This window comes from Bidens hawaiensis, unplaced genomic scaffold (genome assembly GCF_021521415.1).
Source record: "Bidens hawaiensis isolate Kalapana, Puna unplaced genomic scaffold, B.hawaiensis_p1.1 tig00006594_1, whole genome shotgun sequence".
Lineage (NCBI taxonomy): Eukaryota > Viridiplantae > Streptophyta > Magnoliopsida > Asterales > Asteraceae > Bidens > Bidens hawaiensis.
Window position 1 is genome coordinate 270,002 of NW_027491444.1, and position 15,120 is coordinate 285,121.

The window sequence follows — 15,120 nt, forward strand, 5'->3', positions numbered from 1 at the left end:
TGACCGTCATCTTGTTCAACTCCCGGTAGTCGATGCACATTCGGAAAGTCCCTTCTTTCTTTCGGACAAACAAGACAGGGGCTCCCCATGGCGATGAGCTAGGTCGGATAAAACCTTTATCCAACAAATCTTGCAACTGGGTGGACAACTCCTGAAGTTCCGCCGGTGCGAGCCGATACGGGGCTCGTGCTATGGGTGCTGCACCGGGTGTCAACTCGATCTGAAATTCGACTTGACGAATAGGAGGGAGTCCGGGCAAATCCTCCGGGAAAACTTCCGGAAAGTCTCGCACAACCGGTATGTCCTCAATTCGTTTCTCCTCCGCGGGTTTCTCAACAATCTGCGCCAAAATTGCCGGATGACCCTTTCGTAAATACTTCTGTGCCTTCAAAAGGGTAATAACGCTGGTGGTCATGCCGCTTCTCTCGCCTCGGACCGAAATGATCTCGCCGGAAGGGGTGGTAATATGGACTATCTTATCATGGCATATAATCTCCGCTCGGTTCTCGGATAACCAGTCCATGCCGACAACGACATTGAAACTACTAAGCGTAAAAGGAATAAGGTCGATGTCAAAGACATGACCTGACAGTTTCAACTTACATCCCGCAAGTATATGAGTTGTTACTACAGTTTTACCGTTAGCTAATTTAACAGGAAACTTAGCGTCTAACGGGGTTGGAGTAAGGTTTAAAAGTTGGCTAAAAGCTTTTGACACAAAACTCCTATCAGCTCCAGCGTCAAACAAAACAGAAGCAAAACAATCGTTTACAGGGAACTTACCAGACACCACATGCGGATCATTGCGGGCTTGACCCGATCCAATCACAAACGCTCTTCCTTTGCCATTTCCTCCACCATTACTGCCACTTCCATTACCCCCATTATTGTCGTTCTGTTTCAGCTTGGGGCAATCCTTCCGGAAATGACCTTCCTGTCCACATTCAAAACATCCCTTAGTCGTCATCGGTGGCTTAGGAACACCCTTCGCCGCAAGGTCAACTCTACATTCCTTCGCTTGGTGACCTATCTTTCCGCATCTTTGACACTTGACACGGTCACACTGACCAACATGATGAAAGTTGCACCTGTTGCACTTTGGATATTTCCCAGCATATCCGCTCAAAACCTGCCCGCTACCGTTGTTGTTGTTGTTGTTGTTGTGATTCTGAGTATTGAAACTCCGAGTAAATTCGGGCTTACGGTAGTGGTGTTGCGGTGGGAGGTTCGAGAATGAGGATCTGATGTTGTCGAACTTTCTCTTTCCGCTGCTCAGGTTGCTGTTGTTGTTGCTGTCAGTACTCGGGTTGTCACGGGCTTTAGTGGTTGAACCCCTAGGTGGTAACGCACCTTGGGCCACTGCCTGATCCGTCAGTTTGTAAGCTAACCGGATCGCTTGCTGTATCGTGGCTGGTCTGGAAGACGTCACCATGCCCTGAATCTGTGGTGCTAACCCATCAATGTACATTTCAATCCTCTTACTCGGCGGATCTACCATCCGTGGACACATCACCGCTAACTCGTGAGAACGGGTAGTGTAAGCTTCGATTTCCGAACCCACCATCTTCAATGACCAAAATTCCGACTCCAACTTTGAAATCTCCTCCCTCGGACAATACTCTTCTCGCATCATGTTCTTGAACTCCTCCCAGTCCATCGCGTTAGCCAGTTCCATCCTCCGGTTCTTCTTCAGGTTCCTCCTCGGGATCTTCCTCAGGATCCTCCTCAGGTTCCTCTTCGGGATCTTCTTCAGGTTCCTCTTCAGGCTCTGCCTCAGGCTCGGCCTCAGGCTCTGCCTCGGGTTCGGCTGCGTTCTGAGCAATCTGCATTTGCAAGACATCGCAGCGCTCTAAAGCTATCTCGGTTCGGGTCCTTGCTACTTGGAGTTGCTCTTGCAAGTCTATCATCTCTGCTTGCATCTTCCTCATAATCTTCATCTGTTGGTCACTAGCCTCTTGCATCTCCTTCATGGTCGCTGCCATGCGAGCAATTTCTTCCTTAGTTTCCGTTCCTTCCTTCAACAGTCCGGAAACGTTAGCTCTCGTATAGCGCATGTAACCCACGTCACGCTCCAAGCACGTAACAACAGCTGCGAGAACTCGCTCTACAGGTTCGGTTATGGGTGGTAGGGTGTTGGGGAAGGCAGGATGGTTCGGGGGTGGTAATGGGGGAACTTGCTCACGATAGATCATACGTCGGATCATATTAGGGTACCAATCCCAGCTAACTTCGTTTTCGTACATGCCTCCGGATAAGCGATACCTCTTCGGTGCGGGAGCTTCGAGTTCCGGGACTACTCGGGGTGGCGATGCGGTAGGTAACTGCGGTTCCTTCCCGTGAGCATGAGTCATCGGATCGAACGATGATGAGGATGGCGTCGACATCTCTACAGGTAAGCCGTGTATGCGCGCGTAGTGAGAAGGGGTAGAGAGATAAGATAACAAAGAGTACACAAAACTATGCAATGCGAATCATTATAACTAATGGGTCGTCGCGGTTATAGTCTAGTATGCATGCAGCTTCTAGTTCGCTATAACCAATGGATCTGATACCAATCTGTCACACCCTCAAAATCCACTAACGGAGTTTTACCGTCAGAGGGTGTGAACTGGCAGGATCGGAATCATTAGTTATAACCAAACCAAAGAAAAACGTTTAAATGAAAGTAAGTGCGGAAGCATAAAACCTTAATTCAAAAGTTGCGTCACGCAGGACGACTTAAAACCAAATGTAACTGTTAAAATTAAGTTTGCAGAATAAAAGTGTTTTCATTAATGCATGCTCCTAAACCGCGCGCCCGCCTCGGCTACCTGAGAATAACATACTAAAAGTGTCAACACAAGGTTGGTGAGTTCACAAGTAAAATAAGATAAATCGTTTAGCGTTTTGCGTAACCTCGTTACGACGTTTAAATGTTGCGTAACCCCGTTACGACGTTTGAGTGTGTAACCACGTTACAGCGTTTGAGTGTGTAACCACGTTACAGCGTTTGAGTGTGTAACCACGTTACAGCGTTTGAGTGTGTAACCACGTTACAGCGTTTGAGTGTGTAACCACGTTACAGCGTTTGAGTGTGTAACCACGTTACAGCGTTTGAGTGTGTAACCACGTTACAGCGTTTGAGTGTGTAACCACGTTACAGCGTTTGAGTGTGTAACCACGTTACAGCGTTTGAGTGTGTAACCACGTTACAGCGTTTGAGTGTGTAACCACGTTACAGCGTTTGAGTGTGTAACCACGTTACAGCGTTTAAGTGTTTTGCATTACCAGATAGTGTTATGTCAAATTATATATCGATAGGTAGCTAATCTATACAACAAGTATCGCTAAGTGGTTCGCGACCGAAGCTGACTGTTTATCAAGCGCCCGTCACCAGGTCCTCCAGACCATGGTAAGTGTTAGCCAAAATTAACACCCACTCAACCTCCAGTTGAGCTTAGCGTCGGGTGGGGTTTGTCAAACCCAGTAGTACTACCCAAAAGTGACTCGCTATTCCAAATATTAACCGGTCCGATGTGTGGGACTTCAAATGTTACGTATGCCGCTTAGCCTTTACAAGTGATATATAATTTATAACAAAATCTTTCATATGCGTTTATCTCAGAAAATATGTTTATCGGAGTATGTTATCTCCCCCAAGTGAAAAACGTTTGAAAACAGTTTAAGAGTGGGGTAAGTGAACTCACTGTTTGCGAAGAATATCCGATCTAGATCACCGAGTGATGCGCGTCGTAGAAAACTCTCTAGCGTTCTTCCTAGCACCTTAATCTTCAATCAAACTTGAAAAATCTTGAGTGTGTGTGTGTATAGGTTCCGATCGCAAGGTTAGGGTTAAGATTAGGTTCCGATCGGAACTTTGTGAGGAAGAAAGAATAGAAGTTAGGGTTTGGGTTATCATGTATTTATAGACTAATATGTTACACATTGGCCCCTCAACTCCTAAGTATTACTTTTTCTAGAACATTCTATCATAACTTGCACATTAAGTTAACATTAAGTATTACTTTTTCTAGAACATTCTATCATAACTTGCACATTAAATTAACATGACAATAATATTATCACATAACACATAATCCTAACACATAATTATCACATAATTAGTGTTTTAGTGTGTTTCGTTTATTCCTCAATCGTTTGCGTTTCGGTGCAAATCCCGAAAGACTACTACACATGTAGTAAGTGTTAAGCGTCATTTAAACCCTAGTTTAAATGTAATGAGGTTTGCGTTTAGATTCAATAAATCTAAAGTTTGAATTGACGGAGTTGCGTTAACGGAGTTAACCTGAAATTGACGATTGTCACATAAGATTATAAGAGTATTTCAATCGGAGTCAAGTTAAGTTGGCTCGTTTAATGTCGAACATAAGTGAAAGTTAGCTCTATTTAGGTCGAGTAAAAGACTTGTTTACGCCCTAGCTCACATCCTTGATTAGAATCTATTACAATTTAGCTATAATGGTCATAACCGAAGATTTAAGTAAAACTTTTGTTCTTACTATATGTTATTTATTTTTATAAAGTTATTATTTTTTTGGACGATAAAATATTAAAATTTACAATGACAACGAAATACAATACATAAAACGTATTAGACGGAATTAGATTATCATAGATACATGTTACGTAACTTATGGGTTGAACTACTAAAGTCCGACATATTTAAAAAAAGGATTAAATTATTGATTAATGTTAGGACTAGGATCATGATCCATCCTAGTACAATGAAATGACATCTAATTAAACTAAGAGAGACACCAAATAGAACAATAATTGAAATTAAGCGTCACAACAGAAATCATTTGTCTTGATGGGCACGACTCCATCTCTTTATGAGTAAACTATAATGATATTTCTGGAAATGTAACAAAAGTACACCTTATACACGTTATATTAGGTTTTTATTTATATAAATTGAGGTTAGCAAAATTAGGGCATAAAACACGTATCTTATTTTGACAATAAGATTGACCGCCTGTATATATTATTAAGTTAATTCAATGGATAGTCATCTTTAATTAGAAAGTTTCGAGGTCGTTCCGCAAACTCTATCTTCCAAGAAAACTGCGAGGAGTAAAACTATTTCCAAAGATGGGCAAGGCGTTCATGGCAAAACTGATAAGTTCACAATCCGTAAGGATCAATGAAGTAATCTCAACGATCGTCCCCTTTAGAAACCAAAAAGGTCTTCAAATCCCAAGAGCATGAGCATGTCGCCCTGAATCCAATTCACCTGAGGGTGAAATTCACGTTCATCCTACCTATCCTCCATGAGTTTATAATGAAATGAATGTTTGTTTACCGTAAAAAAGAAACACATCCTATTACCTATATATATGGAATCTTTTCACATAAAATTCATCAAAATTCTCACATCACACCCACTTAACAGGTTATATTTTGTAATTTTGTTAAAAAAACAAACAAACAAAACAAAGAAAGTTCACCCACCATAAAACATTTAAAAACCCTAAACTATTTCCGCGAACTCTATCTTCCAAGAAAACCATGGTGAGCAAAACTATTTCCAAAGACACGTTGGACTAGAGATGTTCAACGAAACCGGTTCCTGGAACCGAACCGGTGGATCCGAACCGGACCCGAACCGGTTCCTACCCGTTTTTTGTAGGAACCGGACCCTATCTGATTCAACCCGATGATCCGTGACCGGTTCTTGCATTTCTGAGTGGGGTCGGGTAGGGACCGGAACCGAACCGGAACCGGTTCTGGAACCGAACCATCCGGAACCGGTTCCTAACCGGTTCTAGCCGTTGGATCGAATATAGCCGTTGGAAATCATTTTTTTGGCCGTTTTTTGACCGTTGGGGTCAAAAATAGCCGTTTTTTGGCTCCCCCAAGCACCCCACTGTATTTGGTGTCATGGGTTCATCACAACACTCAAAACACAAACCCGAACGCAAAAAAATACAAAAAAACGCTATTACAACGTTTTGAGTTCTCTAATATCTTGTTTTCTCTTTTTCTATATTCATATTTGTTGTTACGGCTGCCTCACAATCATCGGTTGGTCAAGGTTCCAACGCCGAACCAAATTTCGTTCGTATTGTACCTCATAATCGTAATCAAGAGATTTGGTGCAATTGGGATTTGGTTGAATTGAGTGACCATTCATTGAAGGCTCGGTGCAAGTTTTGTGGGATTTATTTAAACCCACTTTCGAATTCAAATTTGAAGAAACACATCGAAAAACCGTATTGCAAGGCGTTGAAAAAGAACGTCGATTCGCAACAAACGCAAATGGATAGTGAAGGCGGAATATTTACATACCAAATTGATCGAGTTCAAGATCGTATGGCGAAGTTTGTGATTCAAGAAGCTTTGCCGTTTAGCCACTTCGACAACCCTCGCTTAACCGCCATGATTCGAGATACGCTTCAACCACAATACACTCACGTAAGTCGTCATACTCTTAAACGTTATTGTTTAAAATTGTGGAAGAAGGCCAAAAAGGTAATAATTGCATATTTTGAAAATATAAATACGGGAATAAACTTAACTAGTGATGTTTGGTCGGCTCCACATGGTCTACCCGAATCTTATCTTTGTGTCACCGCTCATTGGGTAGACCCGTCATCGTGGGAAATGATGAAACGCACCATTGCTTTCGAACTCTTTAAGTATCCACATACGGGAGATAATTTGTTTGAAATTTTAGATTATGTTATAAAAACTTATAAACTAGAAAATAAAATATTTTCAATGGCATTTGATAACGCGTCGAATAATACATCGGCGGTTGATAAATTTAAATTAAAATATACGCCGATTTGCAATGGTGTATTTTTTCACTCAAGGTGTGTTGCACATATCATTAATTTAATCGTGCAAGACGGACTTGCTTCGGATGAGGTTACATCGGTTATAAACGATTTTAGACTAATGATACATGAAGTTTTTAAGAAAAGTAAAAAAAGACAAATGGAATATAGAAAATTTTGTAAAGATACGGGAAGAAAAGCTTTGGGAGCTAATTGGGATGTACCTCATCGATGGAATTCCACTTGCATAATGTTTCAAAGTGCTTTGAAACAAAGAGAAACTTTACAAATGTTTCATTCTAGTCTTGCCGAGAATGATTTGGCAATCCCCTTTTCAAATGAGAAATGGGAAATTATCAATGACTTGTCGACTTTTCTTGAAGTTTTTAAAACATCAACTACGAAACTATCGGGAACGTATTATCCGACAAGTCTCTTGGTTCTTTCGGAGTTATTTTTAATCGTTAACAATCTTAAAGAATTTGAAAATAAAAGTCCAATGTTTTCAAACATCATATTACCAATGAAGTTTAAATTAAAAAAATACTTTCTTGAATTACCACCGGTTTTTACTTGCGCCGCCGCTTTAAACCCAATGTTAAATGTTACGGGGGTTGAATGTGTGATAGACGAAATTTTTTCAGCTTTAAATATGCATGAAGTTGACCCAAACTTTTCAACAGAGGCAAAAAATGATTTTAACTTGAATTTTAAATTTATGTATGACTTTTATTTATATAAATATGGGTCAAACATACACATGCCTATGCCGGGGGGGTCTTCATCAAGTTCAAGTGCTACTAGAGTACGAGATCCCATGATTAGCCTTATGAACACCGTTCGCAACGTAACGGCTAAAAACAAAGGGGTAACACCTCTTCAAGCGAACTAGGAAGGTATAGAGCAAATGATTACTCTACCGGTTTATCTGAAGAGGAATATGGCACTTTTGATGTTTTGGCTTGGTGGAAGGTAAAGGAAACCGAGTTTCCGATTCTTGCCACCATGGCCCGTGATTTACTAACCGTCCAAGCTTCTACGGTAGCTTCGGAATCCGCTTTTTCTCTTAGTGGCAGGGTAATATCGGTGAGAAGAACAAGACTAAATTCGGAGTCGGTGGAGATGTGCATTTGCTTAAAGGATCACTTGGACTCAATCGATCGTATTCAACACGTAACCACTCTCGAAGATGAAACACCACTTGATGTTCGAGTGCACGACGAACAAGAAGGCATTTCTACAAGTAATTCCGAGGAAGAAGTCGCCGCTCAATAATTACGACGAACAAGAAGGCTTTTCTATAAATAATATGTCACAACTTTATATTTATAAGTTTAATGTTTTGTTAGTTTGTTTTTGAAGATTTTAAAACATGTAACCTTTTTTTTTTTGAACTTCTTAAAGTAAATAAAATGAATTTTATGTTAATTGTTTTGTTTATTTTTCATGCTATACAAATACGAATCGTAGTTTAGAATCCAAATCGCAAACGAAAAACGAAAAAAAAAACTAAATGCACTTGTATTGCAAATCCAATGAACAAGTTTACATTCTACAATGGTTACATATTTAACTGATGATGTTCCAACTGATGAAACTCTGCAACTGATGTGTCACTGATTCATATTTTGCATCAGTGACAACAAACTCTGCAACTGATGAATGTTCCCACTGATGAGTATTCCTCATCAGTGGCAACCTTCAGTAGTTGTCTTCAGTGGCAACCTTCAGTAGTTGTCTTCAGTGGCAAACATCTTCAGTAGTTGTCTTTTCTTCATCAGTTAATTGTTTATTTTTATGTTAATTGTTTTTTTTATTTTTCATGTTATACAAATACGAATCGTAGTTTAGAATCCAAATCGCAAACGAAAAACGAAAAAAAAAAAAATTTTTTACACTGTAACCGGTTGGAACCGGTTACGGTACAGGAACCGGGTTAGGAACCGGTAAGAACCGGTTAGATAGGTTAGGGGTCCGAGGGTGGGAGAACCGGTTCGGTTCCCTAACCGGCTCGAGCCTGGAACCGGTTTAAAAGGGGGTTTTGAATATAGGAACCGGTTAGGAACCGGTTCCGGTTCTCAGTCCCAAACCGTTTTGAACATGCCTACGTTGGACGTTCCCATCCAAGTTGGTAAGTTCACAATAACCGGTTCCGGTTCTCAGTCCCAAACCGTTTTGAACATGCCTACGTTGGACGTTCCCATCCAAGTTGGTAAGTTCACAATCTGTAATGATCAATTAATTAATCTCAGTTATCGTCTTCTTCAAATCCCGAGAGAATGAAGATAGGGGTCGCCCCAAATCCAGTCCCTCGAAGTTCTCGTTTCATCCTACCTATCCTCTATGATCCGTCACAACCTTCTCTACTTTTTTTTAGTAAAAAGAATTTTCTTTTACCGTACAATAAAATTACAAAAGTCTTACATCACACCCACCTAAAAAGTTATATTAAATAATAATAAATAAACCAACTTCACCCAACATAAAACACTTAAATATTCACAAACCTAACCATGGTTAGTTAAGTGAAGTTAGCTTCACGCACTACACACCACCAACAAAGGAGACAAACATAGGCTTATTATTAAAATTAATTAATATTGATATTTATTACTTATTATTTATCTTAATTAATATTAATATTTAGTACCAGGGACATTATGTTGATGATGAGATACTAGACGAGTGTGTGACTTTCACTAGTTGAATTCTTAAGTAAACATGTTTTATCTCATAGCATCATCGCGCATTCGGGCGAGTGTTCACGGGTGTTAGCCTTTTGAGGTTTTTTTCCAAATCGAAAGACAAGTGTATCCCGATTAGAGGTGGTCAAATAAAACGGCTAACCGAATTGACCCAGAAACTGAAGTGAAACCGAACCGGTTTGAACGATTATGTTTAAACCGGTTCGGAACCGATTGAAACCGTCAGTTTGGAACCGGTTTGTAATCTTCTTCCCCAAAACCGGTTCCAAACCGAAACCAGGCGAAACCGGTCAAAACCCAAACCGAAACTGATCGTAACCCGGTTCCAACCCGAACCAAAACGATCATAAACCGGTTTTGACTTTTGTTGACCAAACCGAACCGGTTTCAACCCAAACCGGTTTTGAGTTCTAAACTGGCTTGCCCACCTCTATCCCGATACAATGAATTTAGCTAGTAGCCCATTCGAATATTCGTCAGCTAAATTAATAAAAAAAAGTAAAAAATATATTCACATTAAACATTCTAGAGTGAGAAGATATCTTTTTCTAGAGAGAGAAGATATCTTCAAGGCATATATTAAAACTCCATTTCCACATTTCTTTCATTCATATTCATTTTCATTCTAGTGAGAAGACACATTATTAATAATATTATTATCATCATCATTAATATAATATTATTACAACACCAACAACAAACACCTACTGTGTTTCCAGTTCTCCGATCTAGGGTTAGGGTTTCATCAACTTTAACCGTATAATGCGGTTTAATTTCACGGCGATTTGAGATTCGTACTGTTTCTGCTATGTTGAATCGAGGGTCATCTTTTCCGCCGCTTGAAGGTGAAATTAGTTGTGGGTTTTTGCTTAATTGCTTCGATTTACTGTTTTCCCCAAATTGATTTGATAATTGATTTGGGGTTTTGTTAATTTGCTAATTTATGCTACAATTGGCTGTTGATTTTAGTTTCTGTATGTTTTAATTTATTCATGGTGTTGTTAATTTTGTATTTATGCTTTAATTACTGTTTTCCCCAAATTGATTTGATTATTGATATGGGTTTTTGTTAATTTGCTAATTTATGCTGCAATTGGCTGTTGATTTCAGTTTCTATATGTTTAAATTTGTTCATTGTGTTGTTAATTTTGTATTTATGCTTTAATTGCGGTTTTCCCCAAATTAATTTGATTACTTATCTGGGTTTTTGTTTATATGCTAATTTAACCTAATAATTGTACAATTAGCTGGTTAATTATGTATTTAAGCTATAATTACTGTTTTCCCCAAATTAGTTTGATTATTGATCTGGGTTTTTGTTAATTTGTTTATTTATGCTACAATTGGTTGTTGATTTTAGTATTTAAGCTACAAATACTGTTTTCCCCAAATTAATTTGATTTTTGATCTGGGTTTTCGTTTATCTGTTAATTTAACTTAATAATTGCACAATTAGCTGTTTATTTTTGATACAATTGGTTGTTAATTTTATATTTATGCTTCAATTTACTCTTTTCCCCCAAATTAATTTGATTATTGATCTGGGTTTTTGTTTATATGTTAATTTATGCTACAATTAGTTGTTAATTTGTTAATTTATGCTGAAATTATTGTTTTCCCCAAATTAACTTGATTTTTGTTCTAGGGTTTCTGTCATCTGCTAATTTAACCTAACAATTGTACAATTACTTGTTCTTTATCTAATATGTTAATGATGTTGTTAATTATGTGAAGATCCACTTTACAAGGAGTTATGGAAGGCTTGTGCGGGCCCGCTAGTCAAGGTTCCGAGAGACGGAGAGCAGGTGTTCTACTTTCCACAGGGTCATATGGAACAAGTGAGTGAAAAAGTTTATTATTCTTGGCTTGCAAATTTCAGATCTGTGATATTTAAGTTTTTTATTTTATTATTATTATTTTTTATTTTTAGGGTTTTTGATGTTATTTAATTATGAAATTTATTGGCTTTGTTTAGTTGGAAGCATCTATGAATCAGGAATTAAATCAAAGGATCCCGCACTTTAATCTTAAGTCAAAGATTCTTTGCCGGGTCGTTCATACTCAACTAATGGTATGCATTTATTTTCGATCAATTGTGGTTGTAAAGGTTTCGACTTTTTGAAATTTATAAATATTTCTTATGGATTTGTAGGCTGAACAAGACACAGATGAGGTGTATGCGCAAATCACTTTACTCCCCGAGGCAGATGTAAGTATTTATGATATTTTTTTATAAAATTATAAAATAATGAAAAGTTTTCATTTTCAATTAATTTGTGTAAAACGTGCAGCAAAGTGACCCGACAAGTCCCGATGACTGCCCACCCGAGCCCGCCCGTCCAACCGTGCACTCCTTTTGTAAGGTGTTGACCGCTTCCGATACGAGCACTCATGGAGGGTTTTCGGTGCTCAGAAAACACGCGAACGAGTGCTTACCTGCTTTGGTAAATCCGTAACTCGTAACTCTTGTTATTAAATTATGTTATCTTTTTAATGTTGTAAACTTATTAAGTTTTCATGTTTAGGACATGACTCAAGCTACGCCTACACAAGAGTTATCAGCCTACGATCTACACGGAACCGAGTGGCGGTTTAAGCATATCTTTAGAGGTCAACCAAGGAGGCATCTGCTCACAACAGGATGGAGTACCTTTGTTACTAATAAAAGATTAGTGGCGGGGGACTCGTTTGTATTCCTAAGGTACTTTCGGTTGTATTTTGTTAAATTTTTTAATCAAGTTTTACTAAAATGCTTCTTTTTATATTTTATAGGGGTGAAAATGGTGAATTACGCGTTGGAGTTAGACGTCAAGCACGCCAACAAAGCTCTATGCCTTCTTCGGTTATTTCGAGCCAGAGTATGCATTTGGGCGTGCTTGCAACCGCTTTACACGCGGTTCAAACTCAAACTCGGTTTGCAGTTTACTACAAACCAAGGTATGATATACACATTAGTTTAAAGCGAGTCTTCGACTGATTTTCTTGTAATATTTGGTAAAGTTTTGATTTTTTTTTTCAGGACGAGTCAGTTCATTATCGGCGTGAACAAGTATTTAGAAGCTGTGAAAAACACGCTTAATATCGGTATGCGATTTAAAATGGTGTTTGAGGGTGAGGATTCGCCGGAAAGAAGGTAAATTATTTCGGTATTAAAGTTTCTTTATTTGGACGCTTAGTTAATTAATTAATCGCTTATTAATTTGTGTTTACGTTTTTTGGATAGGTTTACTGGCACAATAGTTGGAGTCGAAGACATATCGCCTCAGTGGGAAAACTCAAAATGGCGATTGTTGAAGGTTAGTAATAATATTACTGGATGCTAGATTCTGGTTCGATTCGTGAGTTCTTGCTAATTAATAAAGGTCTAACCTTTTGTTGACCATACCAGGTTCAGTGGGATGAACCGGCTAATATTACAAGACCGGACCGCGTTTCACCGTGGGAGATTGAGCCGTTTGTAGCCCCGGTTCCATCAAGCTTGGTTCAACCAGTTGCGCCGAAAAGTAAAAGACTCAGAACTCCGGTTGATATCCCTAATCTTGGTAAGTTATCTTTTCCTATTACCTTATTGCATATATATATAATTCTATATCCGATATGCATATTAAGTTATTAACCATTTAACCTTGTCAAATTTGTTCCAGAACCAGCGTTTTCAACTGTATCCGCTCAGTTTAGTAGTACCCATGACAGACAAACGGTGGATAATCTCTTAAGGACACAAATGGAGGCGGGCTTATCATCTTGGTCGGGTCATACAAGTTACTCGCCTCGTGAATCGCTCAAGCAGACGAAAGATTCAATCCAAAGTCCCGTAAGCGGATCAAGCTGTAGAATATTTGGATTCGACATAAATATCCCACCGAAATGTGACGATAACGTAGCGCCATCAGACGTGTTATCGGCTGGCGTTTCAGATATTAAGTCCGACCTGTCAAAAGAAAACGCGATCTTGCAAGTCTCGCCGAAAGAAATCCAAAGCAAACAAACCAGTTCCACCCGAAGCCGAACAAAGGTACATACATCTTTCTATTTCCGTTGTTAAAATGAGGATCTAACGTTCTTAACTCGGGTGTGATTTGATAAGGTCAAAATGCGAGGGGTGGCGGTAGGTCGAGCGGTGGACCTGACTGTGTTGAGAGGTTACGACGAGTTGATTGACGAACTGGAAAAGATGTTCGAGATTGAAGGAAAGTTACGCCCTCGGAATGAATTCGAAATCGTGTTTACTGATGACGAAGGAGACATGATGCTCATGGGAGACGATCCGTGGCCGTAAGTTCAACTGCTTAAGCTTGTTTGCAGTAATAAGGAAACATGTGCGTAAGCGTACCATTTATTAACGATTAACGAACTTTTTTGTATTTGTCACTGCAGGGAGTTTTGCAGCATGGTGAAACGCATAATGATATGCTCGATACAAGACGTGAAGAAAATGAAGGCGGGAAGGATGCTTCACGCTTCAACCGATTTGCTGATAAGCGATAAACAAGAGAGAGATTGACGATTCGGTGTTTAGCTGTTTTTAAGCAGTTTCTTTTTGTTTTGCTTTTGTTTTTAAGAAGTTGTTAAAAGGTGTCGGTTTCGCCTAGTTTGATATGGTGGCTAAGTTGGTTCGATGATTACCGAACCGACCCGACTATATGGAGTATGTGAGTATTTAGGAGTAAGCTTATATATAATATGTATATTAGAGGTGTGTTTGGATGCTGTAATGATTATGATGCTGATTGCATTGTATATATGATTATTATTATTAATATTATTATTATGTTAGATTGACTGATTGACATTTTAGGCTGTTAGCCACTCTTCTTTTTGTTTTATATTTGTACTTGATTGATATAATATCAAAGTTAAGAGCTTTTTGTAGTTTAACAGAAAGTTTCCAAAATCACAACTTTATTTGGTCTTAAGAAAAAGAAATCAAGTCTTTTGTCATTGTATCAAACAAGGTCAATGATGGCTGCTGAAAATCTCAAAATTCAGTTTTGGAGACCCTGAGAACTTGAGTTCCCAATTAAGCAATAAAGTTAGGCCATCTTCGAGAATCGCTTAAAAAATTAGAGCCGAAGGTGAGTATAAATTCGGGCATTAACCAAATAACAATCAAACAATTAACCCTAAATTTTATAAAATTAAACATATAAATAACCCTAAATTTTATAAAACTAAACAAATAAATAACTAAACATAAATAACAATCAAACAATTAACTCTAAATTTTATAAAATTAAGCATATAAATAACAAATAACTATTAGTTTAATGACATTAAGATTCAGTATTTTAGTGAAAATTTCAAAAATCTAACTATGGAGTGCTGACTGGCGTACTAGTGGAGGTCGGTTCCTGCACCGGCGGAGGACTGAAGAGTGTTCTATTCGGCGTTCACTGTTTGTCTGAAGTCTGATCGTCTCCTTATCTTTATCCTGTCTTAGTAGTTTGCAAAAGTTTTAGATGGGCTATTGGGTTGGTTAATGGTTATGAAGTTATGGACAGTTCATATATTAATTCAGATGGACTCGAATTAGGTCGGCTGGTTATGAACTCAAGGACTTATTATGAATTAGATCGGGCTGGTAACTTATAATTTTACACTTTTCTTTTGAAAAAAAATAATAAATACATATATAA

At 38.6% G+C, this 15,120-nt stretch overlaps 1 protein-coding gene across 1 annotated transcript; it reads left to right on the plus strand.

The window, feature by feature from the left end:
- Positions 1-10,112: 10,112 nt before the first annotated feature.
- On the plus strand, positions 10,113-14,249 carry LOC143633006 (auxin response factor 9-like). The gene is made up of 13 exons (XM_077101391.1): positions 10,113-10,329; positions 11,219-11,322; positions 11,460-11,555; positions 11,637-11,693; positions 11,776-11,928; positions 12,010-12,185; positions 12,257-12,421; positions 12,504-12,617; positions 12,708-12,780; positions 12,873-13,026; positions 13,129-13,499; positions 13,572-13,759; positions 13,862-14,249. The coding sequence occupies exons 1-13, from the start codon at positions 10,293-10,295 to the stop codon at positions 13,986-13,988; spliced, it is 1,815 nt and encodes a 604-aa protein (XP_076957506.1). The 5' UTR covers positions 10,113-10,292; the 3' UTR covers positions 13,989-14,249.
- Positions 14,250-15,120: the final 871 nt, after the last annotated feature.

Coding starts and splice junctions, on each gene's coding strand:
- LOC143633006 (XM_077101391.1), top strand. CDS start 10,293: ATGTTGAATCGAGGGTCATCTTTTCCGCCGCTTGAAG. Junction 10,330..11,218: donor ATCTTTTCCGCCGCTTGAAG/GTGAAATTAGTT, acceptor AATTATGTGAAG/ATCCACTTTACAAGGAGTTA. Junction 12,422..12,503: donor GCAGTTTACTACAAACCAAG/GTATGATATACA, acceptor TTTTTTTTTCAG/GACGAGTCAGTTCATTATCG.